This window comes from Centruroides vittatus, unplaced genomic scaffold (assembly GCF_030686945.1).
Source record: "Centruroides vittatus isolate TY-2023 unplaced genomic scaffold, ASM3068694v2 contig_950, whole genome shotgun sequence".
Classification (NCBI taxonomy): Eukaryota; Metazoa; Arthropoda; class Arachnida; order Scorpiones; family Buthidae; genus Centruroides; species Centruroides vittatus.
In genome coordinates, this window is record NW_027122629.1 from 1,488,548 (window position 1) to 1,516,008 (window position 27,461).

A 27,461-nucleotide genomic window follows, 5' to 3' on the forward strand; every position below is an offset into this window, starting at 1 on the left:
GATTCTGGATGCAGAGGGAACAGAACTCGATGTAGATCCGAGAAATGTATCCCCTATGAGTGGGTATGCGATGGATTCGCTGATTGCCCCGATAAATTAGACGAAATAATCTGTCGTAAGTAGATTTTTATGTTTATATATATACAGATTAACGTCTTTTTTCATAGTTTATTTTATTTTCTTAGCTGTTAAACATTACAACATGGTTCTTTCTGCCGAAAATAAAGCAGCAGAATGGATTTTAAAACAAAGGAAACGGGATGGAAATTGGGGAGAAAATACTCCAAAAGCAATAATAGCCCTTTTTCTAACGAAAAGATTCAATTTTTCTGTTGAAAATTTAGAAAACGAAGTGATTCTGAAGAGTCTAGAAGTCCAAATACTTTCCGACTTGATAAGGTGAGAGATAAAGATTAAATTCCGTATTTTATTTATATTTAAACGCTTATTGACGATTTTGAAATTATACTATGATCTTGTTTGTACTATTCGATACCACGAAACTCGACATTTTCAATTTTAATAAGTTTATAAATAATAATAATTATAATTATATTTTAAGCTTTCAATTTTCTTAGTATTTTTTAAATTAATGCCATAATATTACACTTTATTTTTTTTATAATACTCAAATAATACAGATGATTGATGGAATAACTCTAGAGTCATTGAACGCTACGTACTGTACAGTACAATACGCTATGCGACTAAAAAATAACTTCATTTACGGATAATGTACAGTACAGTACATAGCGTACGTAGTTCTGTGTGGCCAGTCATATTATCAACAAAGGAAGTTATATTTTGATCGCATAGCGAACATAGCATACAGTACTTAGCGCTCTGTGTGACCCTAGCATAAAGCAATGCAATTTATATTTCGTTTATATCGTAGTGTCTTTACCAAAAAAGATATCACAGAAAATCAATAAATATATATTTATAATATAATATATTTGACATGAAAGTTGGTTACATTCTGAAACTTGACCAAACATTAGTTAGTGTAAAACCATACTTAAAAGTAATATGGAAATAATTTAATTATTATTGGCTTTGATTGAAATGACAATACTCATTTTCATATTTGATTAATGATAATATAACTTATTTTACGATGTGAAATTATGTAGTATCAGAAATAACAACATTCAGTTTAACCCACCAGTGATCGAATGGGTGAAATCATTGAACACTAGTACGTGAATTTGCAGGTTTTCTTCGTGTTTCCATAGAAAATCCTCCTGCGAGGAAACCCCTTGTCATATCGTCCGTGTGTTGTGTTGCCTTATCCCATCAATCTAATCCACTTCAATCCTATATTTAATTATTAATTGAAGATTGAATGTGATTCGACTGGGATCAAATTTCCCAATTACCCATTCAAAAAACATTACTTTCGGAAATAAATTCTCGGTTAATGTTACTTATGGTTCCAAAATGGCGGCTCGTCTCTGATTCCAGCAAATAGAAGAAAGGAAACAGTGGGGACGCACGTTCTAACCTAACCTAACTTATTCTAATAAATTACCGTAATTATTACCATCAAAATTATTAGAATGGGTTAGGTTAGAACGTGCGTCCCCACTGTTTCCTTTTTTCTATTTGCTGGAATCAGAGACGAGCCGCCATTTTGGAACCATAGGTAACATTAACCAAATTCTCTTTACGTACGATTTTTACATCAATTCAATATTTTTTTATCTTTAAAATATTTTTATTTGTTGATTTTTAAAACAGAAATGCCACAAATTCATACAATAAAATGATTCAGTATATTCACGGAATGCTAGCGACATGTAGAAATTCATATAATTTCAATGGATATAATTTGATTAAAGCTCTGAATGACAAGATCTCTGAAGATGATTACATTAATCCGAGCGCATATTTGGCTCTTTGCAACGGGGGTTACAATATTTCGGCAAAAAATATGGAAAAATTGTTTCTAATGAATATTACATTAAACACTATCTACAACGTTGGTAAGTCGCTTTTCGAGACTTCAAATTTCATATAATATCAAATGAAATATATTGTTCGTGTTTTCAGATGCTATGGTTCTTAAAATCTTGGCCATGATTTGTATTTACGAAAGAAGCAAGAATGAACATTTAAAACATTTCATTAATGCGGAATTAAATGCTATAAAGTCGTTACAGAATCCAGATGGAAGTTTTGGAAACGTCTATACCACTGCTCTTATTACTCAAGTTTGTATAACCTTTTAAGTTAGAAATACCTGTGTAATGTTTACATTTTAAATATATATACAGGGTGGGCCAGCGAAAACGAAACGGCAGAGTGTTCGTGTTCGTCCAAGCAAATCGCTCAGACAGGTCGATTTTACTCTCGAGGGGACATCTTTTGCAATAAAGTTTTTACGATTCTGAATATTAACTAAACAAACATTTTTTTCGAAATAAATGTTTGTTTAGTTAATACAAAATAAATGAGTTTTTTAAATTTTTTGTTGTCTGTTGTATTCAGAATAGCAAAAACTTTATTGCAAAAGATGTCCCCTCGAGAGTAAAATCGACCTGTTCGAGCGATTTGCTTGGACGAACACGAACACTCTGCCGTTTCGTTTTCGCTGGCCCACCCTGTATAAGCCTATATATGATTCGTTTCAGGCTCTGATCGCATCTAATAATTTTAATGATTTGAACTTTACAAAGACAATGATATATATATTAGATCAGCAATTACCATCTGGGTCATTTGGAGATATGTTAGCAACGTATCTGATTCTTCCGATTTTATCGCGTAAGACCCTACTTGATTTATCAAAAGTCAATTGTTCCTACACTAAAGACGAAAAACCAAGTAAGTTATATATATAAATTTATCAAATCAGAATTAATTTTATATAAGAAAGGGGTAATGTTACCTATGGTTCCAAAATGGCGGCCCGTCTCTCATTCCAGCAAATCGAAGAAAGGAAACAGTGGGGACGCACGTTCTAACCTAACCTATTATAATAATTTTGTTGGTAATAATTATGGTAATTTATTAGAATAGGTTATGTTAGGTTAGAAAGTACTGTACGTCTACACTGTTTTCTTTCTTCTATTTGTTAAAATCAGAGACGAGCGGCCATTTTGGAACCATAGGTAACATTAAACCAAGAAACGTTGTAGCATCGAAATTCTAATAAAAAAAAAAAACATTAAAATATTCATATTTTCATATTCAATAGTTAATAACAGATATGGCGTTTAATTTCGGGTTTAAATTATCAATAATGTACAGAATCTATTAATGATTTTTTGATCGCTTGATTTCGATTGCGGATTTCCCAGAGCCGTGGGCTTAAGCTTTAGCCATGGACATCCACAGAAATTATCCAGGGAGAGGCGAAACTTGAAGACAAATAATTACATTATTCGTGTGGTTTTTCCGTATTTTCTTCACGAGTAAACACCTAAATGGGAGTCAGGTTCCCATAGAAAAATCCTCCCGGGAGGCGGCAAATTGCCCGCGTATTGCGTAGCCTTATCCCATCAATCCAATCCAATTCTGATAATTATTACTGGTATAGTTATTTAGAAATTCGTAGCAAAAGATCAGAAAAATGTATATAAATTTTAAATTAACTAAAAGGTCTTAATTATTCGTAGATAATTCGATTGGAGCATCCTTCTCTATTCTTGACTAAAATGGCCGATCCTACTTCGTATTGGGCTTGTCTATAAAAGACAAAAGTAAGGCATGACGTAGAGATAAGGTGGTGCCTCGTATCAACAACTCCATTCGATCCAAAAATAATTATTAGTCATAATTACAATTTTAATGAGTTTTAGATAAATTAATTCGGGAAGTTCCGGAATCGAATTGTTTTTTGGTAATGTAATCTCTCGTCTACTAAAAATATGTAAGCTATTTTATATAAAAATTTCCTGACCGGTATTTCCATCGTTTTGCCTCGGGCGTGTTTCCTATTATGGATGAGAACTGTAACGTTTTTATATGTCTATCCGGGCCCTTCGTATTTATTTAACTCCAAAATGTCTAATTTAATTCGCGTACATTTAAACTTTCCTGTAATTATGCTGATCTTTATGTTATGAATTGCTGATTAACTGTGTTTAAATTTGACACTAGTAACAAGGTTTTCCACTGAATTAATTTTAAAACATTTTTCTATTTAATATTACAAAATATGTACTGATATTAGATAAATAATAATAATAACAATAATAATAATACTTTTATACTGAAAAACGTATAAATAATTACTATTTTGTGTGAACGTGCATTTTTTGAAATATTAAAGAATAAAATTTAAATATTCCAAAGTTAGGAGAGATGATTGTAAACATACAAGTTTAAAAAATGTGAAGCAAATTTAAATTTGACTATGATATAAACATTTCTATATTTTACAGGAAACGTGACTATTTATTCGAAAAATCATGGCGGAAAAAATCGGATTCGTTATTCAGTTTGGATCGGAGATGAAGGAAGCATCACACATTCTATCCATCTTCTCGTTCCGAATAGCATCACTCTATTCGAAATCATGCAAGTAGCACAAGATCTGGATAAAAGTTTTAAGTTAGTTTTATTATTATTATTATTATTATTTTATTTAAAAAATATCAGTTCTATTTATATTATTTTTATTCAGATTCAAGTGGAATTATCTTAATGGTAAGAGACACGTTTACTGTATTAATAATATCATCAATAATGCAGAAAACGAAAAGTATTGGGTGCCATATAAAAGAAGAAATGATCAAAAAATGTTAACGATTTCCGACGGTAAATTTTGAAAACATTTTAATACTTGTAATTAGTCTCGATAGATGGTGCCACCAGAGCACACCCAACCTAACAAATCGATTATTTATTTTGCAGACATTAACAGAGTACACGCAACAGAAGGAGACGATTTTGTATTCTGGTATCGGACTCTTAAATATAAAAATATTTAATTTCAGAATGTAAAGTTTTTTCTAGACGGTATCTCGGTCATCGGGTCTTGTGTTAGAATTTTTAAGTTCAAAGATAAAGTAAATAAACCAGTTATATACCATCTTCCGCCTTGACCTATGTCCTACTTAAGTCAAAGTTACATCGCCTGACATTTTGTTCGTGATGAATTTTTCTGTTTATAAACTAGAATTTCATATTATATTCTACTAAATAAGAAGCAAATCTTAACAAGATGAGTTAATTTTTCTTTTTAGTTTAGGAAAATATTTCGGAGTTCAATAAACCCATTTAAGACCCATCTCTCCGCCCACGGTGACATAATGATAGTTAACACCCTTAAATGACATATAACTCACATAAACAGGTGTATAATTCTTCAATATATGTTCTTAAAAAACATTTTTATAGATAGAAAACACATGATAATATTTTTATTCGTTGTTTAACGAGCAAGGCCTTCTAAATTCCTGTCCTCGTTCACGTATCCATTTATTTGATACTGAAACGTTCAAAAAAGTTTTTAAAATTAATTTAATTAAGTAGAAATTTTTATACAATAACGTATTTACCCCATTTTGAACCAAGTAATACGGGACACGCAGCGTGACGAGTGCGATAGTCTCCGGTACCATTGCTATGAAGATTATACCACAGGAGTGATGAACCCTATAAAATTTAAATATATTGAATAAAGTAAGGCGTTTTATAAGCAGAAATAATAATAATAATAATAATAAATACCTTTTCGGGCTGAACAGAAATGCCAATTTCTGGAAATACAGTTGCACCACCCGCTTCTACGTCACTCATCTAATTTTAGAATCAAAATGGAAACTTTTAATTATAATAAGCCTATTTGTTTAAAAATGAAAAATATTACTAATTATTTCCTTAATAAGTAGTTTACATTTTTAGATAAATCAGATGCCAAAGAGAACCACTATAAAATTTAAGTCCTACTCACATAGTTCAGCCATGTTGCGACTCTATCGCCATAGTGTTTAGTAAGTATATTGATTGCTTCGTCTTCCTAAAATGTTTCGACTTTACTATTCATCTTAATAATTAAACTATTTAATAAATCAGGCTTTATGACTTACTCGCGAATAATCAAAATGAGCTTCGTAGTGTCCTCCTATGCCGTAATTTAATACTTGTAATTCCTCTGCGGTTAGAAGAGAAAGTCCTGTCGCGCATTGTATCCTAAAGCTCAATTTGTCAACGATAGAATGATCGGAATCCTTAAGCCACGCACTGTTCAACAAGTTCAGTCAATTATAACATAAAAATGAATGAACGTTTTATAAAGTTTTTATACCTTTTACTGATCCTGGTATTAGAAAATTCTTCTCCTCTCTCGTCTCTCGATGATACTGCAGCTCTTTTTAACTGAAATATTTACATCGAGTTGTTAATTATTGAACATTTCAGAACAAATAATAATGATGTTAAATTCGTACGTTTGGTTTAGCTAATCTTTTAATTGTCTCCATTTCTGTTTCGGTCATGAAATCGTGATAAACGACGATCCTTGGACGAAGATATAATTCTTCTTCTTTAAGAGGTTGCAAGATCAAGTAGCCATCATTGTTAGTGAATAATCTGCACTTTAACTTACTTTGTTCTTCGATTGACTGGGTAATAAAAACAGATAAGTTACAGTCTAACATATTAAGGTATTAAATGAATTCGGTTCGTTGTCTGACTTTTTCTTAACTCACTCATGAAATTGCGTTTACGCGTTTCGATGTAGATATCACGTCAATTGAATACGTTCAAAAGAAGACAAAGAATTAATAATACAACTGACCAAATTTTGCTCTCCTCTGCATAACTTTTCAGTTAATTTTTGGTATTTTTCGTATTCGGAATCACTACTCGAATTTTCTTCTATTTTCTTCGTACTTTGAATTTCATCCTTCAGAAGCAGAACTTCGAAATATTGTTTGTTATTTTGTGCACGGGAATTTTCGGGTGCTAAAATAGACATAAACAGTTCTATAGATGGACCTACCTACAAAAATTCAGTAGTAAAGTCGTAGCTACAAAACTATACCGATCTCTAACAGTTGAAGAGTATACTTTAAAGCTTCTTCGATATCTCCTTTCTAAATAAAAACGACATTTTATTAATACACAATAAAGTTAACTTAAAGAAATCAATGTATCTGTATACCATGTAAGTTGAATATGCTAACAATTCCAATAATTCTTCTCTGTTAGTAGACTCAGTAATCTCCGAATCTAATCTTTTCAACGCTTCTCTCATCCATAAACACGTGTAATAAAAATCTCCGACACTATACGAATGTCTTCCAACTTCGAAACAATCATCAGCTTGGCGAAATATCTGAATATTAGTTACAATGCATGAATATACCATTCGAAAGAATTGGATAATATCGAGATAATTTGATTTACCTGTTAATTTCTGCGAAGAAAACTTATTTAGTATGTAACCGTCTGCTAAAGAAGTTGTATTTAACTTGTACATTTTTTGTAACCTTACAAGACCTTCAGCGGCACCAGCTAAATCATCATCGTCTGGGAATCTTATCTTCTTCTTTAAAATGTCAATAGAATCGTCTATTGAATAGTCAAAACATCCAGATTATTAATGAAATACATATAAATTCAATAAAGCAAAATTAATTTACGATAATATTTAGGGAAAAAATACAGTATTAATGGGAATATGTGCAATTTAATACGTATATTATGCAAACTGACCGTTTTTTGCTACCCTACAGGGTCTATTTGTATTAACGTTTGAAAAACTTAATACTAAAACGTTAGGTTAATGTTACCCTAGGTATACAAAATGGCGGCTCGTCTCGATTCCAGCAATCAGAAGACAGGGAACAGTGGAGACGCACGTTCTAACCTAACCTAACCTATTCTAATAAATTACCATAATTATTAGCAACCAAATTATTAGAATAGGTTAGATTAGGTTAGAACGTGCGTCCCCACTGTTCCCTGTCTTCTGATTGCTGAAATCGGAGACGAGCCGCCATTTTGTATACCTAGGGTAACATTAACCAATCGTTATTAAATACACTTACCATTTCTGGAATTGATCATTAACTGTTCAAGATTCTTCCAGTCAATATTTAAGCGTTTAACTAATAAATACGCATTAACTGGATTTTGCAGAAATTCTTCCCAATTTGGAGCGGCTTTTTCTATAAATGTTCTAAATTCCTCTTTCTTACTAAATATAATACAAAATAATTAAAATTTTTATTATTATTTCTTTTTAAATATATTAACTAAACTTACAGCTTAATCATTCTTAATCTATCTTCCTCCGCCGTTAAATAATCTTCTATAGCCTTAACAACTTCTATTTTCGAGTGTAACAGTTTCTCTAATCCCACAACAGAGGTAAAATAATCAGTTTTAACAATATTCACCAACACAAAAAACGTTAATAGAAAAACACACGTATTTAACCTCATCGTCTACGGATATCAAAAGAAATCGTCAATGAAAGTTAACGAAAAAGCAAAAGTAAAACGGCAATACCTCACCTGTATTGTCCTGAATGAGAAATGTAGGTAGAAAGATGATTTTTAATGATTTTGGTATCCTGCCAAGGACAAATTCTGTTTAAATTATTAAGGCCAAGGATGCGGAGCGTCGAATAATATCTATTGTTTAATTAGCTGGACCATATACAAACAAATATTCCAGAAATATTACTTGTGTAAATCATGCAAAATATAAATTAAAAAATTTTATGTATAGTAACTCTCTTAACAAGGCCTTTCCTATGCTATTTGAGATTCCCAAGTAAATAAGTTTAGCTAGTTGAGCTAGTGATTCATAAAACAATATAAAAATGCTACATCCCGTAAAACAAGTTCCACTGTGTCTTCGCAGGTACAGGTGGCAGCTACCTTTTTCTCGGAATATTAGTGTGAAAGAACAGTAAGTTACCTTTCTTATATAGGTAACTACATAAGCAACTTTCGCATTGTTGACATCAAAGTTAATCTTTCTTACACTCTCTCTGAATATATATAAATTTGACCTAAATTAAACTCAAGTTTTTTTGAATGGAATGTATCTTTACTGAAATGACCTATTTTTATGAATTCAAACAGGTATTAATTTGTTTATTTACTTTTTTTATTTGATAAATTAGTTATAGGACAACATACATCATCATTTAGCAATGATAATTATAATGATGAATATACAGATGATTAAAATTTATAGGTGAAAAAATAATTTACATAATTTGTTATAATTTTTTTTTTATACAAATTCATTAGATATTAATACATAAAAACATCTGTTAACTAACAAAATTTGCTAAATTTTTTTTTTTTTTTTTATATAATTTGAATTTGAATGGTTAAGAGCCATTTTAATGATTCCATTTAGATCATTAATAATTGACTAGATGATTATTTAATGTATAAACAATACATAAATTATGTTAAGTAGTATCGGTCCCGGATGACTACCATTTATTCCAATGTAATAAATCATTGGTTTTGATAAGTTAATCACTTAGAATGGAAAAATCATTCAAAACTAGATGGTTTTATATCTTTAGTAGCAGTATTATACAACTTAAGATTAGAATTATAACCCGACTATCTCAGGGTTGGATAGCTCCTGAAAGATGCTGCGTCGGCCATTGGTGTATTCATTTCTTGCCACTCGTATATCCTCTGTTGTCTATAGAAAAAAATTTTAAAAATCAATATTAAAAATTTCATTTATATCAGAACTTTCGTCAGCATTAAATAAGTACTTACTCTGCAGGACTAAGTGTTGACAAAGGTCCGCTAAAAACAGAATTTATATTAAATTTTAATACAACAAAAATAATGTAATAGAATTATTAAAGTTTTACCTTTGTTCACCAACAATCATGTTGTGATCTACACCAAAAATAAATAAATAAAAAATTAAGGATTTCTATATCAAATAACAATAATAGTAATATATATAATACTTACAATACATAAGTCTAATCTTCTTTTTATACCTAAAAATTTAAGTTATATGTCTTATTATTATGGTATTATTATTATTATTATTAAAGGAAATTAACTGTAAATAGGAAAGCTAACTTACCGTGAATACATTATGCAAATGATAACAGTTACGACAAATGCCGATACTGCGATAAGCGCGGCAACGACAAGTACGCTTACCTCGCTCCACGTCATTCTATAATCTTCCTTACTTGGAATGCATTGCTATAGATATAGGAAAATATCTGTATAATTCTGTGTGAATTTCATTTCAACTTAGAAAAAATTATGTAAGACACTTACTTCAATGCTCACAATCTTATACATTTTATAGAGTTTATCAACTTCAGCAGATTTTTTAGCATTTAAGATATCCATAACCCGTTTAGGATCAACAATATCATCTTTTTCTAATAACTGAAAGCAGGAACTTGTACTGATAATAAGAAAATATTTATATATAAATATTTAAAAAATCTTGCTTTCTAATTCATTAATGTAATTGTTTCAATATATATATATATATATACACACACACACACACACACACACACACACACACACACAGGGTGTTTCAAAACTCATGGGCAAAAATTTAAGGGGTGATAGAAAACATCTAAACAAGCAATTTTCACCATACAATGCATGAGCAGAGAGCAAATGGTGAACCGCTAGGAGGTATCCATTACTGTCACATGAAAGAACGAAACACCAAACGGATATGCATGTCCGCCTTTTCCTGACTACTGTACATTGCCATGCCTTCTGAAATCCATGGTAGAAATGACGATGTGTAAGAAAACTCTCGCTTTATGCTTTCCATTACAGTGCCGTCTAGCGGTTCACTGCTTGCTCTCCGCCCATGTATTGTATGGTAAAAATTGCTTGTTTAGATGTATTCTATCACCCCTTAAATTTTTGCCCATGAGTTCTGAAACACCCTGTGTATATGTATATATATATATATAATTTTAAAATAAATAATTTAAATAGAAGAAATCTATTACCTTTCAAAATCCAAACTTCCATCAGATCTACTATAAAATTGAGTATCGTATATATTTAGTGTTAAAGGTTCTGTTATAGCTGTTTCTAAATCTCTGAAAATAATATTTAATGAAGAAACATATCAGTAAGTTATAGTCGTAGATTAAATTATAATATATTAAATTGCACCGATACTTTTTGAATTGTGGAATATTATTTCGAACTTCGTCCGGTCTTTTATCAAATACAAATTTTAGTAAGTCTCCATCATATAAAACATACACCTAGAAGCATATAATCATCAATTTAAAATTTTATTTGATAAATTAATTATTGATAAGAAAAGTTTTACCTTAACATGAGTATATGCAACATTCTTTCTACCTGGCCCACTCCTTGCTTCTATTAATATATCAAAGTATCCATTTACAAAACTCTGGAATCCTTGATTAGCATTTAGTTTTCCAGTACTTGGGTTGATCACAAAATTATCATTGGTTATTTTAACTTCTTTCTTTGAAGACTAAAAAATTTTATCAACAATTCTTATTACAACTGTATTTCTTTTTATTAATTTCAGATAGTTCATGATAGAAAATCTTACTCTGAAATAAGTCACATTTTTAATACTGTACATAACAGGTCCAGAAGACGAATCTGGATCACTTGCTTTTACTGTAACCAATTCTGCGTCTACTTCGGTACTTTCTCGAACACCTGAATAAAAGTTAAGACCAACGAAAATTTCAACAATAAATTTTCAAACTTATTATTCAATAGAATAATAACACATAAAATTAATAAAATAAAGAACTGATCTTTAAATTTGTTTTAGAGCTACGATCCATATCAAAATGCTGTGGATTTACCTTAAGTATCAAAATTTTCTTGATAGCTTGCTTGCCCTACTCTGGATCTGAAGAAAATTTTGTTAATTAAGACAAATCCACAGCATTTTCATATGAGTCTTAGCTCCTCTCCAATAATAATTGGAAATGAATGAGCAAGAGTAACTGCATAACCATTTTCTCTTATATTGACAATAAAGATTTGAGTCAATATATTCACTGTCCTGAAGCATTCTTATTATGTACAAGAAGGATATATTTATTTTAAGCTTTAAATTATTATTAAATTATTTATGTACATTATTACAAAATATCATCAAGATATATAGTTTACTATGGTTGCTATATATTAATATAAGATTGCATTAAGATTTTCATTTTTCATTAAAAATCTTATAATAATTCATACTTTCTTTTCTTAACTTTATGAAAATATGGAACTAAAACAATAAGAATTATTATTTGTTTGTTGGGTTGTGTTCTACTTGATTTATGCAGATGTTGAGTACTAATCTAAGTCCAAGGTCAAGGCAGAGCTACTAAACCTGTTATTTTATTTGTGCACTGTTGGTATACGTATCTTGTATTATGTAATCGAGAAATTCTTAATTAATGCGACATTGTGATATTAAAGCTTAATATTTTATTTGAGTAAATAACAGTATAAAGCTAATGTGAAAAGAATAGTTGCCATTGGTGACATGATTGGTGGGTTTTAGACATTTGTATAGTATAGGATGATGTGTTTAAGAGATGATAAATATCCTATCGATTCTCCACAAATGCTTTACTTTCTGAATATTTATTACTCTTTTTCAATGTAGGAATTTTGTTTGCTGTGGGTGTTTGGAATGTACAAGTGTATGTTTATGATAAATGTAATTTTATTTCAATTCGTCAATGAATGTGATTCTGACTCAGCTGTAGTGTTGGTTGTTTATCCGAGTTTCCAGACTAAATTTGTGCAGTAACAAATTTTAATTTCTCAATTTCAGATGTCATTCTTTTCTAAACAATAGATAAATGAGATAGTTATCACTGAATTAGCAAACTTTATTATTTTCAAACACTTATAAGAGGAGAAAGGATGCAAAATGAAAACTCTATTATTGAAATTGAAAATTAAAAATTCAAATATCTGAACTTTTACTTAATCTTTAATAGACCTTTTTTCCTGGGCTTTAAACCAAACAGTACCAACTTTATTATGCTTATATGCAAATGGGAATTTTAGACCTATGCTCCAAATATTAAATTGGCTAGAAGTCAAACAAAACTGATAGACAGGAGTCTTTTATCAAATATTCTCGTTTTTGTTTTGAGCTTCTACAATGACTTCATTAATTCTTCATCTACTTAATTCCCATTAAACCTGAGCAGTATCCTTTTTCTCTCCATTGATATTTTTTAAAATTTATCAACTGCAAAATTTAAATCATTGTATGTGCATGAAACTATTGTGTGCACCGTCTGTTCTAATATTATAGAACATACTACCTCTGTTTTCTTACTCATGTAAACCTCACAGTGTCACATATATGACTGTAAACATTGTCAGATCCTGATTACTTTTTTGTATTGTAACCAATTGCTAATCCTCCTATACATAACCACTGATCCTCTTTAGACCCTTGTTATTATTACAGCCTTAAAAAACATAAGTTTTTTAAGACTGTCTAATAATAATAATAATTTGTTATTGTTATTATTATTGTTGTTGTTGTCGTGTTGTATATTATGTCCTACTTATCTGATACTAGTGCTTAGTGCTTGCTTGTCCAAGGTCAAGCATAGCTACTGAAACAACTATTATTAATATTATGAGCTAAATACAGAATATGAAATGATATAATTGAATATTAGTAATTTTAATTTATTGCTAATATTTTCTGCACTTACCTACAATATAATGATCCTTTTCAAACAAAGGAGGATTATCATCAATATCCTGAATGTCTACAGCTACTTGAATTTGTGACAAATCTTCTGGAGTATATTTATCTTGTAAAGGATGTGGAGGCTTTGATGGTTTACTTACTTTAATTGTTAATAAATATTTATTTTGTTTTTCTCGATCTATATGCTTATTGATATAAATTTCTCCTTTACTTTCATTGTTTCTTCTTACTCCAAAAATATCTTGCTCATTACCATCTTAAATAAAAGGTAAACTGTTTACTATTTTATTATCCTGGCATCAATATTAGAAACATTATCTTTACCTATTATAAAATAATCCATAATTGCATTAATTCCAACATCCTCATCTATTCCCTGTAAAGATCCTATTACTGTTCCTACAGGTTGTTCTTCTTTTACTTTTATATCTATGGGTTGTGATTTCTAAATTGAAAAATAATAATTTATAATTATTAATTATTTAAACTGAAAAATGATACAATGATATAATTAACTTACAATGGGTCTATTGAAATGAGGATCATTGTCATCTACATCGAGAATATATACTCGAAGAACCCGATGAGCTTCTTGTGGAGGAAAGCCATAATCGTAAGCAACAACAATTATCTAAAAATAATATTGCTTTTGTCAAATATTAAAAATCATCATATAATTAATAAATAAAAATTATTTAAAAACTCACTGTATAATTTTCCTTTGTTTCCCTGTCTAATAGTTGCTGCGTGCTAATTACTCCTGTAGCACTATCAATTGCAAATGCAAAATCACCATCAATAGAGTTTGTGTGATCATCCAAAAATCTATATGAAACTTTGCCATTGGCAGTGTTTGGATTATCTGGGTCAAAAGCTACAACTTGAAACACGGGTGTACCCAAAGTAGCATTCTGTAACAACAAGACTCAATTAATAGTAATTCATTTTGTTTGAATGAAAAAAAGACATAATTACCTCATGTATATAAGCAACTTCTCCTGAAGCAGGACGAATGAATTGAGGAATTCCATCATTAGTAGACACATCACTAACAATTACCAGAACCTCCACGTCTGTATATTTGGCAGGAATACCTTTATCAGTAGCTCTAATTATTATTGAGTAAGGTTCTTCCCTTCCTTTCCCAGTTAGAGCTCTTATAACAGATACAACACCACTTTCAAAATCAACTGAGAAATATCCTAAAAAACAAAAGAAGATTAAAATTAATTAAAACTCAGGTCCAGTGCAAGGCAGGTTTAGCATGTTCCCTGGGAGCCAGTTCCACAAAAGTTTATGCTAGCCCTGTAAAACTATTATTATAACAATAAATAATTTCTATTTTAAAATATTTTTAATTGTTATTATCTTAAACATGTTCAAACTACTTCATTAAAATGTTCTGTTTTAGTTTTTACTTTTTATTTTTGATAAATATTTAGAAAACTTTATATAAATTTTGAAAAAAGCTTAAAAGTGTCTTAATACTTTGTTATTGTTAACTAAGATAAAATATGAAGACTATTTATGTACAGTTTTTTAACTTTTCGTGAATTTTCTACAAACTCTTATCCTGGTTATTTTTAAAATAGGAGGTCAAGTATTATGTTTTTACTATAATAAATATTATATAATTTATAACAACATATAATTATTACAATAAATTATGTCATGACCTTTTGAACTTTTTAAATGTACACTTTGAGAAATTCAAATTTTGAATAATAAAATATCATTTATAGTAGTGTGTTCGTAAGCAACAAACATTATCTAAAATCTGTCATTGAAAACTTAAAATATATGTATAATAAGTTTGTTTTTATTTCTAATTTAATGTTAGATTATTTGTGTAAGTCAAATGTCATTGCTTAATAAAAAATGATTTCAGATTCATCACAATATGAGAATGGAAAATAATATTTTTTATTTACAAATTGGAATTTTTTTATGCATTATGAAAATATTCTCAAATTTCTTAAATTTTCCAATAGTTCACTCGATTAGTATATTACATTTGTAGAAATTAAGACTAGAAATGAAAAAATAATGTAAATTAATACATAGTCTTGATAGCATTGTCAGAGTATAAAATGTGAGAACAAGTCGACATGTAGAACGTCAGTGATTTCTTTGAAGGGACAAATTTAGAACAAGCGTGCTTGATAGAGCAGGTGCTTAGCAGGGGGAATCCACTGATCTCAGTAGGGACTAGACAAAGACAACTATTCAGATTAACAAGATAACCCTTTAATTTTCCTGAGAACATATAGTACTTCTAGGAAAAATTATCACAGGAACGTACGGAGCCCGACAATCCAATTAGGGATTGCAATCCAGCAGTGTTTTGAATCTAGCTGGATTTTTGCTGGATTGAAATCATTCCAGCTGGATCCAGCGCGGATCCAGCGCGAATGTATTTTTGGTGCAATAAAGTGTTATCTGTCTATCTATCTATCCTGAAATTTATGTTTTTTTAATGAAATAAAACATTTTTTAAAATACTTAAAAAGCTTTTATTATTTAGACTGGTCACTAAAAATCAGTAAAACTTCTTACACATTTAGGTAGTAAACTTAACTTTGGTTCGGTTTAACATTTGAGATAGAGATAATTAACTTTAAATGTTTAGTTAGATTATAATTATAATGTAATCTTTAAGTTAAATAATAGCAAAGATAATTCTACTGATTAATTTATATTAATATATTATAATAATGTAAGGACGGATAATCAGTGGCTAAGTGGCTATCAGTCTTACCAGTTTTTATATATAGGCTCTACATATTAGTCTGTAGTTATTTATAGGTATATAAAACTATGTACTGGAAGTAGAATAAGTTAAATAAACTACACCTTTATCAATCCAGCAAAATTTAATAAAATAATAACGTTTTCAATCGTTTTTAACGATCTTCCTCCGTTACAAAAAAAAACAGAACATTAAATATAGAACATAAAATGTGTTCGGAATAAATATGAAAATTAACGGAAAACGCCCAAACGGACAAAATATAGATAAATAAACAAAATAAATAGCGGAAAAAATATATACAGGGTGTTTTCTTTAAACTGACGGTACTCAGAAACATCTGTAGAGCAATCTAGCAGCCGGACTGTCGCCAAATTTGGGAGAGTGACTAAGGATGACATGGAAAAGAGATTCCGCGAAGAAAAAAAGTAGTACCTACATTCGCCAGTAGAGAAGGATTTGGCACTGTTGTAGCGAAAAAGCTACCAGCACTTCACTGAAGAAAGGGTCATCAGTCGCTTTTTTCCACTTGCATGGGCCGCCTCGCTCCCCGGATCTAACCCCATGTTACTTTTTCCTGTGGGGTTACTTAAAGTCCAAGGTCTATCTTGGTAGTGTCCCAAACTTGATGACTTTGAAGGACAACATTTCTCGAACTGTGATGAACATTCTTGCGAACATGTTACGTTCGGCCATAGAGAACACGGTGTTCAGGATTCAATGAGTTGTTCAGCAGCACAGTGATCACATTGAAGAAGGGAGAAGGTTATTTGCTGATTAATTAAACTTTAGTTATTACACTGAAAGCTCTGTCTGATTATTCATTCGTGTGTTTGTTAATTGCAGCTGGATTTTATGCAGATTCTTAGCTGTTTTACCACAACAGTGCCAAATCCACCCTACCGGAAAATTTGGGTTCTACTATTTTCTTCGCGGAATCTCTTTCCCATGTCGTCCTTAGTCACTCTTCCAAATTTGGCGACAGTCCGGCTGTTAGATTGCTCTACAGATGTCTCTGAGTACCGTCAGTTTAAAAAAAAACACCCTGTATATAAGATCCAATGAAACCAGCATTGTCCGTTAATAACATTAATTAATGTAAAAGGATCTCCACATGGTAGACAATAAGTCTGCATCTCTATGGTTTATACAACCAGTTGTCATGTGCGCCTTGCAGATTTCCAATCTCTCAACATGTTTGACCGTTTGCCTATTCGTCGTCGTTTTTATAATTGCCGCTTGATCCCATTGGACGTTAACATCTTTCTCTCTTGCGTATGATGGCAGCGCAGTGTTGTCAAGGTTCTTACTGATTGTATATTTGTGCTCTTGAGCCTTTGTTTTAAACTGCGCATCGTTGCACCTACATAAACAAGCTTGGAATTGAAACGTTGGTTGCGTAAAGGCACCGAATATATACCCGTTGTTGAATTCCGATCCTCTTTCTTTTTATCGTTTCTTAAAAGTTTGAAAACTGGGATTACGTCGGTATACAATACGAAAATTATTAGACTTGGCAGTACAGTACATCTATGTATCTTGTTTAAAAATGGGATGTAATTAAGCACTATTCTTTTTATATTTATTCCAAACACATTTTATGTTCTATAGTTAATGTTGTATTTTTTTGTAACTGAGGAAAATCGTTAAAAGCGATTGAATACGTTATTATTATAATAAATTTTGTTGGATTGATTAAGGTATAGTTTATTTATAAGTAATTTAATTATTAGTGTTAGTAAAGTAGTGAGTAAGTAATTAGTAGCAGTCTAGTAGTTAGCAAAGCGGCAACGTGACGACGTAGACTTTTGCGCAATTAATTAGAAAGTTAATTGAGTATTTGCGGATCCGCAGCGCTGGATCCAGCAAGCCGAAGAATGCGCTGGATCCAGCTGGATTGCTGGACGAGGGATCCAGCAATTTTAATCCCTAAATCCAATATACCGAATATCGTTAACATCGAATCTCCCAACAATATACTGCTCAAAATTCCCATAACGAGAGGACATAACATACCGACAAATGAGTTTGAAGTGTACCTCTTCCTTTTCTTCACACTGGGCAGAAAACAGTTCGAAATTCAAAATCTCCACACTGATTGCATAGTCTTTTTTTTTCACTTCCCGACTATTTTCCCGCGCACTTTCACACACCACCATTACTTTGCTTCTTTCCCGTCTTCTCTCCACTTCTGTTGTAACCTCTCCCCGAGACACACCCTCCAATAAAACTCCCACCCTCAGTTACGCACCCAGAATCACACAACTCCTCTCCATCGAGTCAGACCCGCCACGTGGCAAAGGGGGGACGGGAAAAGACATAAGATACAGCATTTTATTCCAAATAATGTTTCTAAACTTTTTTATAACTGTTTTGTAATGAAGCAAAAATAAAGAAATAACATAATTCAATTTTGATTATAAATTTTTAAATGTAATTCAGTTTGTTTTCCATTCTCAACAAATTTTAATAATATAGCCATAACAAAATAACATAAATGAAAATATATTCATAAATTGGGATATTAAGATAATATTTCTTGTATTGTAATATTGCATGTAAATAAGTTTTCCTACTTGTACAGTACTTGCAGTGGTGTAGCGAACATAACTGGCGCCCAGGGCACGACACTATTGGCACCCCCTTTCCCTCCAGAAACACATATAGTTTTTCTTGGAGACCATTTGGGTGCCCCTTCTGTGAGTGGTGCCCAGTGCATGATACACCCCATTGCACCCCTTCACTACACCACTGTGTACTTGTAAAATTGTGTTATAAAATTGAAATTTACTCTTCTTCTAATTTACAAATATTGACTGTTAAGTATTTACTATACTGGTATTTTGAAAATGTTTGATTACTATAATTTGAGGCTTTATTGAAAAGTTAGTTAATTTTCAACAATAATTTTTGTTTCTAATATTTTGAAAATTGTTATATCTTTATGATTTCAATCATAAAATTATTCTTGATTGCTTACCTACAGGTTCAGAAATCATATCTTCTACAATTGTGTACTGTATTTCTTTATTTCTTCCTTCGTCTGCATCAGTGGCTTTAACAGTTATAATGCTAAAATCTGTTGGCACATTTTCAGGCACTACTGCAGTATATAATGGTTGACTAAAGACAGGAGCATTGTCGTTCACATCCAATAATGATATTACCACCTATAATGTAAACTTATTATTAAAAATTAAATTGCATCAAATATAAAAACAAAATCTAATCAAAATATATACCAAAACCGACGTTCTTCTTTGATTAGCTATTATATTTGGACTATCATTAGCAATAACTTGAAGATTATAAGATGCCTGTTTTTCTCTATCAAGTGTTATATTTTCACGAATTTGTATTGTGCCCTATTTTAAATTAAAATTAAAATAATTTTAGTTTAATTTAATCATTCGAATTATTTATAACATTAAAATTAACTTACTGATTTTTTATCAATATTAAAAACATCACTACCATCTCCTGATACAGAGTATTCAATATTTCCAAATTCACCAGAATCTTTGTCGGATGCAAGGACTGTTAGTAGTGTATGAGGATATGTTGCTGACTCAGAGACAGTTGTTTTATATGACTGCAAAATAAATTATTATTAATTATTATTTATTAACATTAAAAATTATTTCATACACTTACATCTTGAGAAAATACAGGGCTGTTGTCATTAACGTCTTGAACATTTACAACAACTGTCGCCGTGCTAAAACGTTCGTTTCTGTCGTCTCCATTGATAGCCTTTACTTGAAACGTAATATATTTTAATGGTAATTCTTCAAAATCTAGCCGATGATTAAGGGTCACCAAGCCTGAATTAAATTTTAACTTATTTCATATTTATTTTAATATTAAATATATTAATGAAGAACAAAAAAAATATACCTGAAATAGGACTAACAGAAACATAATTGTTTGAATCAGAATTTGGAACTTTCTCGAAATGGTTTATAGCTTGGTGCGCTAAAGGATCGTAAGCTGCAAGTGTTAGCAAAGTAGAACCAATCAAAGTTTCTTCGGGCACTGTGATATCAATTTTTGGATTTGAAGGAGTCCATGGAGGTGCAAATATTGGTACCATTTCATTATGTACTTGAATATAAACTGTGACTTCAACTAATAAAAAATTTATTATTAAAATAGGCAAAATTTATTTTTCTATTTAATAAAATTTCGGTATTATTTGTCACAGTAAAGGATAATATAAATAATACAGAGATATTAAACAGTAATAAAGAAAAGCTAAAACACTAAACAGTGTAATTGATTAAAAATGTACAGTACCTGTTGCTTTTTGTTCAGTTCCTACAACAGCATTAAGATCTATAACTTGAGCGGTAAGAATAATTACAGAAGCAGCACTATAGTCTAAAAGACTATTTATAGTTATTTGTCCAGTCGTTCCATCAATTCTAAAAACATTCTGCAGTACAAAATAAAAATAATATCTTTTATGATAATAATAATATTCTACAAATCATTTGGAAATTTGTAATTCTTACTTTATAATTAAATGGATCTGTTGACGATACGACAGATCCAGTTTTATCCCTAGCAATTATGGGTTCGATTATAGAGTAGCGCAATTTAGCATCTTTATCTGGATCTATGGCGGTAACATTTATGACTTCCTCACCTATATTCAAATCTGAAAATACAAATTAAATTACTGATCTAGCTATAATTTGTTAATTACAATTAAAATTTTAATACAATAACTTACTTTCAGGAATATATTGAACATAAGTGTCTTTCAAAAATTTTGGTGGTTTATTATTAACATCATCTATAAGAATGGTTACAGTTGCAGTAGCCGTTTGTTGAAGTGCGTTTCCAGCATCTATGGCATGTACCTAAAAATAAAATCATATTTAAATTTCAAATAACAAACGACTTCAAAAATGCAGATAGAAAAACAAACAAAGGTCACTAACTACTAGTTTATATTCTGTTCCATAAATGTCACGATCAAGATTAGCTCCCGAAATGACTCTGATTATCCCAGTTTTGCTATCAATAACAAAACTGTCCTTTCCACCACTCTCTATAGCATAAGTTAGTTTATTATCAGGACCATCAGGATCAGTTGCAACAATTTTAATTACACTTGTATCTGTATAATTAAAAATAACATGTATTATAAAATTTATCACCTTTAATACTAAATTACTTAAGAGTATATAATTCAACTTGCCTTGAGGGGCATTTTCTTTAATTGAAACTTTATATGGTTCACCTAGAAACAAGGGCACTCCATCATTCTCCCTCTAATGAGATATGCATATATATTATATAATAAATTTTAATTTAAATTTATTTTGATTTAATAAGGAAATACTTTTCTGACCTTTAATTTTATTAATAATCTAGTTTCGGATAGTAAAGGTGGATTTCCATAATCTTTAGCTTGAATCATTACAAATAAAAGTCCCGAATTATTTGGTGTATCACTAAATTTCATAGGGCGTTTTAACATAATTTGTCCGGTAGTAGGATCAATAGAAATTACTGGATCCGTAATATTTTCTGCTTTTATAGAATATATAATTTTATCTCCATCTTGTTTAGAACTATCAAGATCTGTGGCCTGTAAATTAATTTTTGATATTAAAACTAATTTTTTAAATAAATCATTTTAATTTTAAATAAATGAATTCAAAATACCTTTACAAACAGAGGAGGTATTATTTCTTTGGCATTTTCTTGTAATTCACAAATATATTCATCTTTCAGAAATTGTGGTGGATTATCATTTATATCTAACACTTCAATAAATAAATTAACTGATGATACTTTTCCTCCGCCATCTTCTGCTTCATAAGTCAGGGAATAATCCTTCTGCGTTTCATAATCTAAACAGGTTTTCTTACCACAGTTTGCAATTTTGATATGTCCATTATCAGTGTCAACTTTGAATCTGGGTTAAAAACAGTTACATCATTATTATGACATAAATTTTAAAATAGTTTACATGTTTTAAAATGTGCTTACTTGTCTGAGCCAAATCCTTTTATAGAATACTTTATCTTACCAAAAATTCCACTATCGGCATCATGTGCCTATTAAAATATACCATTTTGTGTTTTAAAATTGAAAAAAAACATAAAATTTGAAATCATTCACAATTCAAACCTGTAAACTAAAAATAGTAGCATTTGCTAGAGCATTTTCTGGTACTTTTACAACATACTGTTCATGTTTGAATATGGGAGAATTATCATTAGCATCAGAGAGATGAACTGTAACTGTCGAAGTAGTTGATGCCATTCCTTGCTGAGAAGCTACAACCTTAAGTATAAATTTTTAAAATTTTCATGATAATCTATTTTAAAATAATCTTATATCTTAATATTAAAAATTGGTTAATGTTACCCTAGGTATCGAAGATGGCGGCTCGTTTCCGATTCCAGCAATCAGAAGACAGGGAACAGTGGGGACGCACTTCTAACCTAACCTAACCTATTCTAATAATTTGGTTGCTAATAATTATGGTAATTTATTAGAATAAGTTAGGTTAGGTTAGAACGTGCGTCCCTACTGTTCTGTCTTCTGATTGCTGGAATTGGAGACGAGCCACCACCTTCGATACGTAGGGTAACATTAACCTAAAAATTATCAAACTTACATGAAATATAAACATTTGCTTGTCTAAATGTTCATAATCAAGTTTGCTTGTATCAATTACTTTAATGATTACAGGAGTTCTACCAATAGCTGTTGTTGGGAAAACTGAAAATACCCCATTTGAATTCAAGACATCTTCCAGATGAAGTGAAAACTTTGCATTATCTCCCTAAAATTAACAAATCAATACCATATTTCTGTATAAAAAAAAAAATATTTGAAGGAGATTATCTTACCACATCCATGTCACTAACAACCATATTCAAATCAGGAAGAGGAGTATTATTACTAATATCTTCTGAAACTGTTACATTGAACCGTTTTTCATTAAATTCTGGTTGCTGATCATTTATATCAGTAACAACAACTGTAATGTTACTAATAACACTATCCCCTATTGGTCTTCCATTTATCAATTCTATTGCCTAAAAGAAATTTTATTTTGTAATAGTTCATTTTAGTGTCTTACCATACACTAACATTTACCTTTATTTGAAAAATATACAGTCCACCATTATTCAAAATATCAGGATCTTCTCGATCAATTGGAACATTTGAAGTTTCTAACGTGGCAGAATATAATCCCTGACCATTATTGATTCGATTATTTAATCTGAAATATTTCTTTTTATCTGTCAAATATTTATAATGCTAAATTAGTTATATAAATTATTTAATAATTATAAAAATTAATTACATAAAATATTTAAAGCTATCATCATGTTGCAAAAATACCTTGTTGAGTCATTAAAATCAATGGTCTTGGATTTCCTATGTCACCATCATGAACTGATACAGTTAAAACTGAAGAACCCTAAATCAGCACAAATAATAATAAATTTATGATTATCTTAGTTAAAAATATTCATTTTGGATAAAATATTTTAAATATATTTTACAGGAAGACTATTTTCTGATACAGTGGCAGAATATGGAGCATTGTGGAATACAGGAGACTGATCTTGAATATCTTTAATCTCTACAATAACATTTACAGTTGAATTCAATCTGCCGTGTAAAGACAAATCCTAAAATACAGAATAATTTAGCAATTTCTATTAAATAAACTTTTATTTTAAATGAAATTACTCTTACCTCAGCCATAATTATCATGGTATATGTAGACTTTTCTTCATAATCTACATTTTCTTTGAGTACAATCTCACCTCTGTAATTTCCAGCACTTATTTCAAATCCCTGAATTTCAAATTTCTGGCAAGCATCAGGAGTCTTTAAAATTTAAAAATTTATATTAGATATGTTGATAAAATGTAATGAAATATATCTTTCCAATTATTATTATTTAAATATCTCACAATATCATCTCTACATGACAACTTGATTTCGGCATTTGTACCAATATCAGCATCTGTGACAAGGATTCCTCTATAAACAGTTGTTCCAACAGGTGTCATCTATATTTAATTAGAAAATTTAATAAACATAATGCAAATTAACCATAAAAATATTTTATAAAACACTCTTACTTCTTCCATTACAAATGCATAAGGAACATTTTGAAACCTCGGAGGATTGTCGTTCTGATCAAGAACCGTAATTTCACGTTTTAATGAGATCTAAAAGGTACAAATTTAATGTTTAATGATATCTACAATATTTTAATTAACTTCAATAAAATAAATGCTTACAGTGTTGGGGTCTTGACCCTGGACCTTTTCATCTGTAATGCTGATAATGACATCAATAGAACTCTCAATTTCTCGATCTAGTGGTCTGATTAAATGCACCACACCTGTATCTTTATTCACACTAAAACTTCCTCCGCTAATATAATAGTAAACTCTGGTATTTTCTGGATCGCGACCGCGAAGAGTGTAGACAGAAGAACCTAACATAAAAACTTCATATTAATTAAAAACCAATCCAAATATCTTTATTCAGTTGTATTAGTTATTTGATATTCTGATGACGGTTCATTTTTATGTCATTTTTTTTCCGATAAGTAGTTTTCAATGATTTTATCTGACCTCGATATAATTACTTCAGGAAAAGTAACCTTAAAAATATGCAAACATTAAGTTACAACTTGTTATAAAAACATATCAATGCCAGCAGCAGATTTATTACTTTTTATATACGGTTTGATAAAGAGAAATTTTAAATAAAAAACTTTAAAGAAAAAATAAATAAACTTTCTATTATAATAAAAAAATTGTTTTACTGCATAATTTTAAATTATAAAATTTAGATTAAGATTAATTGAATATAAAATTCATAAATAACTTAGGTCCTACATCTTTAAAATTGGGTTGCAAACAATATCATTGTATAAATCCATTCTTAATATTCTTTCTTAAGGATTAAAGAAAATTACTTTGAACAGTAGTTAAACAGGACAAAATCCAAAAACATATTATTAGCAACATATTAAATGGCAAATAACATTATAAATATCCTAATTTTTATATAGCAAGTCCTCTCCAATTACAACAGAACATCTCAGAAATGTAGCAAGATATTTTAAGATTTTGAGACTAAAAATTGACTCGAAATCTGAAGGTTTATTTCAATTTTATTTAAAATAAATTGCATTATAGCATTACAACATTATAATGCAACATTTTTATCTGTCACTTACCAACAGGAGTGTCTTCCCTGAGTGAAAATCGACTCATGTCACCTCCAGGAAGAAACACAGGTGCACGATTGATCTGTCCCCAACATCCTCCTTTCAATATAGAAAAAAAAAAAAAAAAAAAAATCGCGTAAGTGAAAATAAGAAAGAAATAAACGAATAAGAAACTTTGGTTGCAATCCACTTACCTAAAAAGCCCACGTAAATAACTAGAGAAAACACACCCATACTTTTCTTGTATCAGAATATTTCCTCGGCTCCCATCCTAAAAGAGTAAATTATTTATTAATACGGCTTGGTTGCTTGATCCCAGACATATCTGAGGTTAAGGAAAATATGAAAGAATTTTCACGAAACTTGTTTGATATAATTGTTTTTAAGAGGTCTCGTTGCGGTGTTCGCACGCCACACTTATCAAGTATTGAAGGTCAGTTTATTGTTCGTAACTTTTGTATTAGTGTAGGTCATTAAATGTAGAAGAAAATAATGAATTGCACAGAAAAGACATTCGAGTGAAGGAAACCGAATCGTAGTAGATATAGAATTTATATTAATGGCTATAAATAGATATCGCGTCACGCATGAACGTATAAAGAAAGCATTTCTTTAGGTAATGTAATGAGTAAAGGTATTGTTTGGCGTATACAAGCTGCTGCCTCCGGGATTTAAACCGCATTCTTCAACGAAATTACTCGACAAAGGCATAAAAATCAGTTTAAATGTTTAATATATTAAGGTTGGATAGACTTATTAGTTTTAAAACAATTCTAGACGAAGAAGTTTGGATTCTTTCAAGAATAATATTGATGAATGCCATTGAAACGTCGATTCATTCCAACGATTCGATACGCTCGAGTTAGTTAGAAAGTAAAACTTTATCGTAAGTTCGAAGTTTAAGAAAATTATAGAATAAGTAAACTTACACGATAGAAAAGGCAGATCTTGATCGAGAATGTGTCTTGTGTCTCACAAAGTTCCAAGATGACGAAAACAATCGGTCAATAGCTGGTCGGGTCAAGTTGTTACTCTGGTAGAACCGGTTTCGTTTGCAGCACGCAATTCCGGTCGTGTAAGGCGGTGAAAGTAGCTTGACAAATTTAGATTTGTCATTTTATTGTCCTGTAAATGCTACGATCGAATCTATATACAACTGTACGCTTAACACAAACTCGAGTTAGCGTTATACGAGTTGCAACTGTTAAACTGCCTATATTCAATTTTACGGCTGAATTTTTTTGTTTTTTATATTGTGGACAGGAAGAAGATCGAACCTGTATTGCCTCCAGTGGAGTTTCAGTTTGATTTCCAATCAACTTTCATTAGTCTATACCTCTCTCCGTCTTTTTTGCTGATTGTATTTCATTAATTCAATATGTGTCATGTAATTTTCTCCATATTGAACAATTTAATTAAAAAATTTAAAAAAAAAATGCAGTAAAGTATTAACTTAAAAGGATTATTGGTGAGGTAAAACAATCGTCTTTGTTAAAATGAAGCAAAAGTTATATAAATTCTCTAAATATAAATATTGTAGAAACTTCATTGGCCACTTCTTTAGTTTCCTGTTTGATTAATTTCATTTAAAATTAAACGGTTGATTGATAACTGCTTGATAAAAAGTTAAGTATCAGATTCGTGTGACAGTTTTAATTTACAAACGTTTAAATTATAAATTAAAAATCAATTAATTAACAAATATATCATTATATTTAGTCGCAATTTTATTAAATCTTTTATTTATAATTTTATATGGCACTCCATATATATAGATCCAGTAAGAAAATTATACATTAGAATAAAGTCAATAAACTATAA

The 27,461-nt window shown here is 30.2% G+C and overlaps 3 protein-coding genes across 4 annotated transcripts; 1 reads left to right on the top strand and 2 right to left on the bottom strand.

Annotated features, from left to right (window-relative positions):
* LOC136985095 (uncharacterized protein CG3556-like) lies at positions 1-11,657 on the top strand. Of its 2 annotated transcripts, XM_067282298.1 has the most exons (9): positions 1-115; positions 186-399; positions 1,741-1,985; positions 2,053-2,213; positions 2,634-2,826; positions 4,389-4,557; positions 4,631-4,764; positions 4,861-4,906; positions 11,500-11,657. In XM_067282298.1, coding segments are annotated over exons 2-9 (1,146 nt in total). In that variant the 5' UTR covers positions 1-115; positions 186-202; the 3' UTR covers positions 11,501-11,657. The 2 variants fall into 2 exon arrangements, with proteins under 2 accessions (XP_067138399.1, XP_067138398.1); XM_067282297.1 differs by lacking the exon at positions 11,500-11,657 and having other exon boundaries at positions 4,861-5,038.
* LOC136985094 (prolyl 4-hydroxylase subunit alpha-1-like) lies at positions 5,321-8,402 on the bottom strand. Its single transcript, XM_067282296.1, has 13 exons — positions 8,221-8,402; positions 8,004-8,152; positions 7,360-7,524; positions 7,115-7,275; positions 6,995-7,046; positions 6,749-6,915; positions 6,399-6,572; positions 6,257-6,327; positions 6,039-6,192; positions 5,903-5,968; positions 5,680-5,748; positions 5,508-5,604; positions 5,321-5,437 (listed from the first exon to the last, which is right to left on the bottom strand). Exons 1-13 carry the CDS (start codon positions 8,397-8,399, stop codon positions 5,370-5,372), a joined length of 1,572 nt encoding a protein of 523 aa, XP_067138397.1. The 5' UTR covers positions 8,400-8,402; the 3' UTR covers positions 5,321-5,369.
* On the bottom strand, positions 8,511-26,702 carry Cad74A (cadherin-74A). Its single transcript, XM_067282295.1, has 42 exons — positions 26,570-26,702; positions 25,835-25,911; positions 25,650-25,739; positions 24,700-24,899; positions 24,538-24,627; positions 24,367-24,465; positions 24,146-24,280; positions 23,950-24,078; positions 23,786-23,864; positions 23,537-23,682; positions 23,287-23,475; positions 23,052-23,219; positions 22,559-22,714; positions 22,418-22,485; positions 22,091-22,343; positions 21,774-22,013; positions 21,621-21,693; positions 21,361-21,539; positions 21,150-21,279; positions 20,929-21,074; positions 20,711-20,849; positions 20,312-20,542; positions 20,069-20,238; positions 19,857-20,006; positions 19,657-19,779; positions 19,395-19,584; positions 14,641-14,867; positions 14,373-14,576; positions 14,186-14,296; positions 13,990-14,110; positions 13,667-13,921; positions 11,524-11,636; positions 11,272-11,442; positions 11,115-11,203; positions 10,940-11,032; positions 10,236-10,368; positions 10,033-10,157; positions 9,915-9,943; positions 9,809-9,836; positions 9,711-9,740; positions 9,547-9,630; positions 8,511-8,606 (listed from the first exon to the last, which is right to left on the bottom strand). Exons 2-42 carry the CDS (start codon positions 25,872-25,874, stop codon positions 8,603-8,605), a joined length of 5,430 nt encoding a protein of 1,809 aa, XP_067138396.1. The 5' UTR covers positions 25,875-25,911; positions 26,570-26,702; the 3' UTR covers positions 8,511-8,602.
* Positions 26,703-27,461: the final 759 nt, after the last annotated feature.

Excerpts from the sequence above, each read along its gene's own strand:
- LOC136985095 (XM_067282297.1), top strand. The coding sequence starts at position 203 with ATGGTTCTTTCTGCCGAAAATAAAGCAGCAGAATGGATTTTAAAACAA. Across the intron at positions 1,986-2,052 it reads AAACACTATCTACAACGTTG|ATGCTATGGTTCTTAAAATC; the intron begins GTAAGTCGCTTT and ends TCGTGTTTTCAG. Across the intron at positions 4,765-4,860 it reads AATGTTAACGATTTCCGACG|ACATTAACAGAGTACACGCA; the intron begins GTAAATTTTGAA and ends TTTATTTTGCAG.
- Cad74A (XM_067282295.1), bottom strand. The coding sequence starts at position 25,874 with ATGGGTGTGTTTTCTCTAGTTATTTACGTGGGCTTTTTAG. Across the intron at positions 24,466-24,537 it reads ATGCATTTGTAATGGAAGAA|ATGACACCTGTTGGAACAAC; the intron begins GTAAGAGTGTTT and ends AATTAAATATAG. Across the intron at positions 14,868-19,394 it reads TATGATTTCTGAACCTGTAG|GATATTTCTCAGTTGATTTT; the intron begins GTAAGCAATCAA and ends TTTGTTTTTTAG.
- LOC136985094 (XM_067282296.1), bottom strand. The coding sequence starts at position 8,399 with ATGAGGTTAAATACGTGTGTTTTTCTATTAACGTTTTTTGTGTTGGTG. Across the intron at positions 7,525-8,003 it reads AATGATCAATTCCAGAAATG|ACGATTCTATTGACATTTTA; the intron begins GTAAGTGTATTT and ends ACTATTCAATAG. Across the intron at positions 5,605-5,679 it reads TTTCTGTTCAGCCCGAAAAG|GGTTCATCACTCCTGTGGTA; the intron begins GTATTTATTATT and ends TAAATTTTATAG.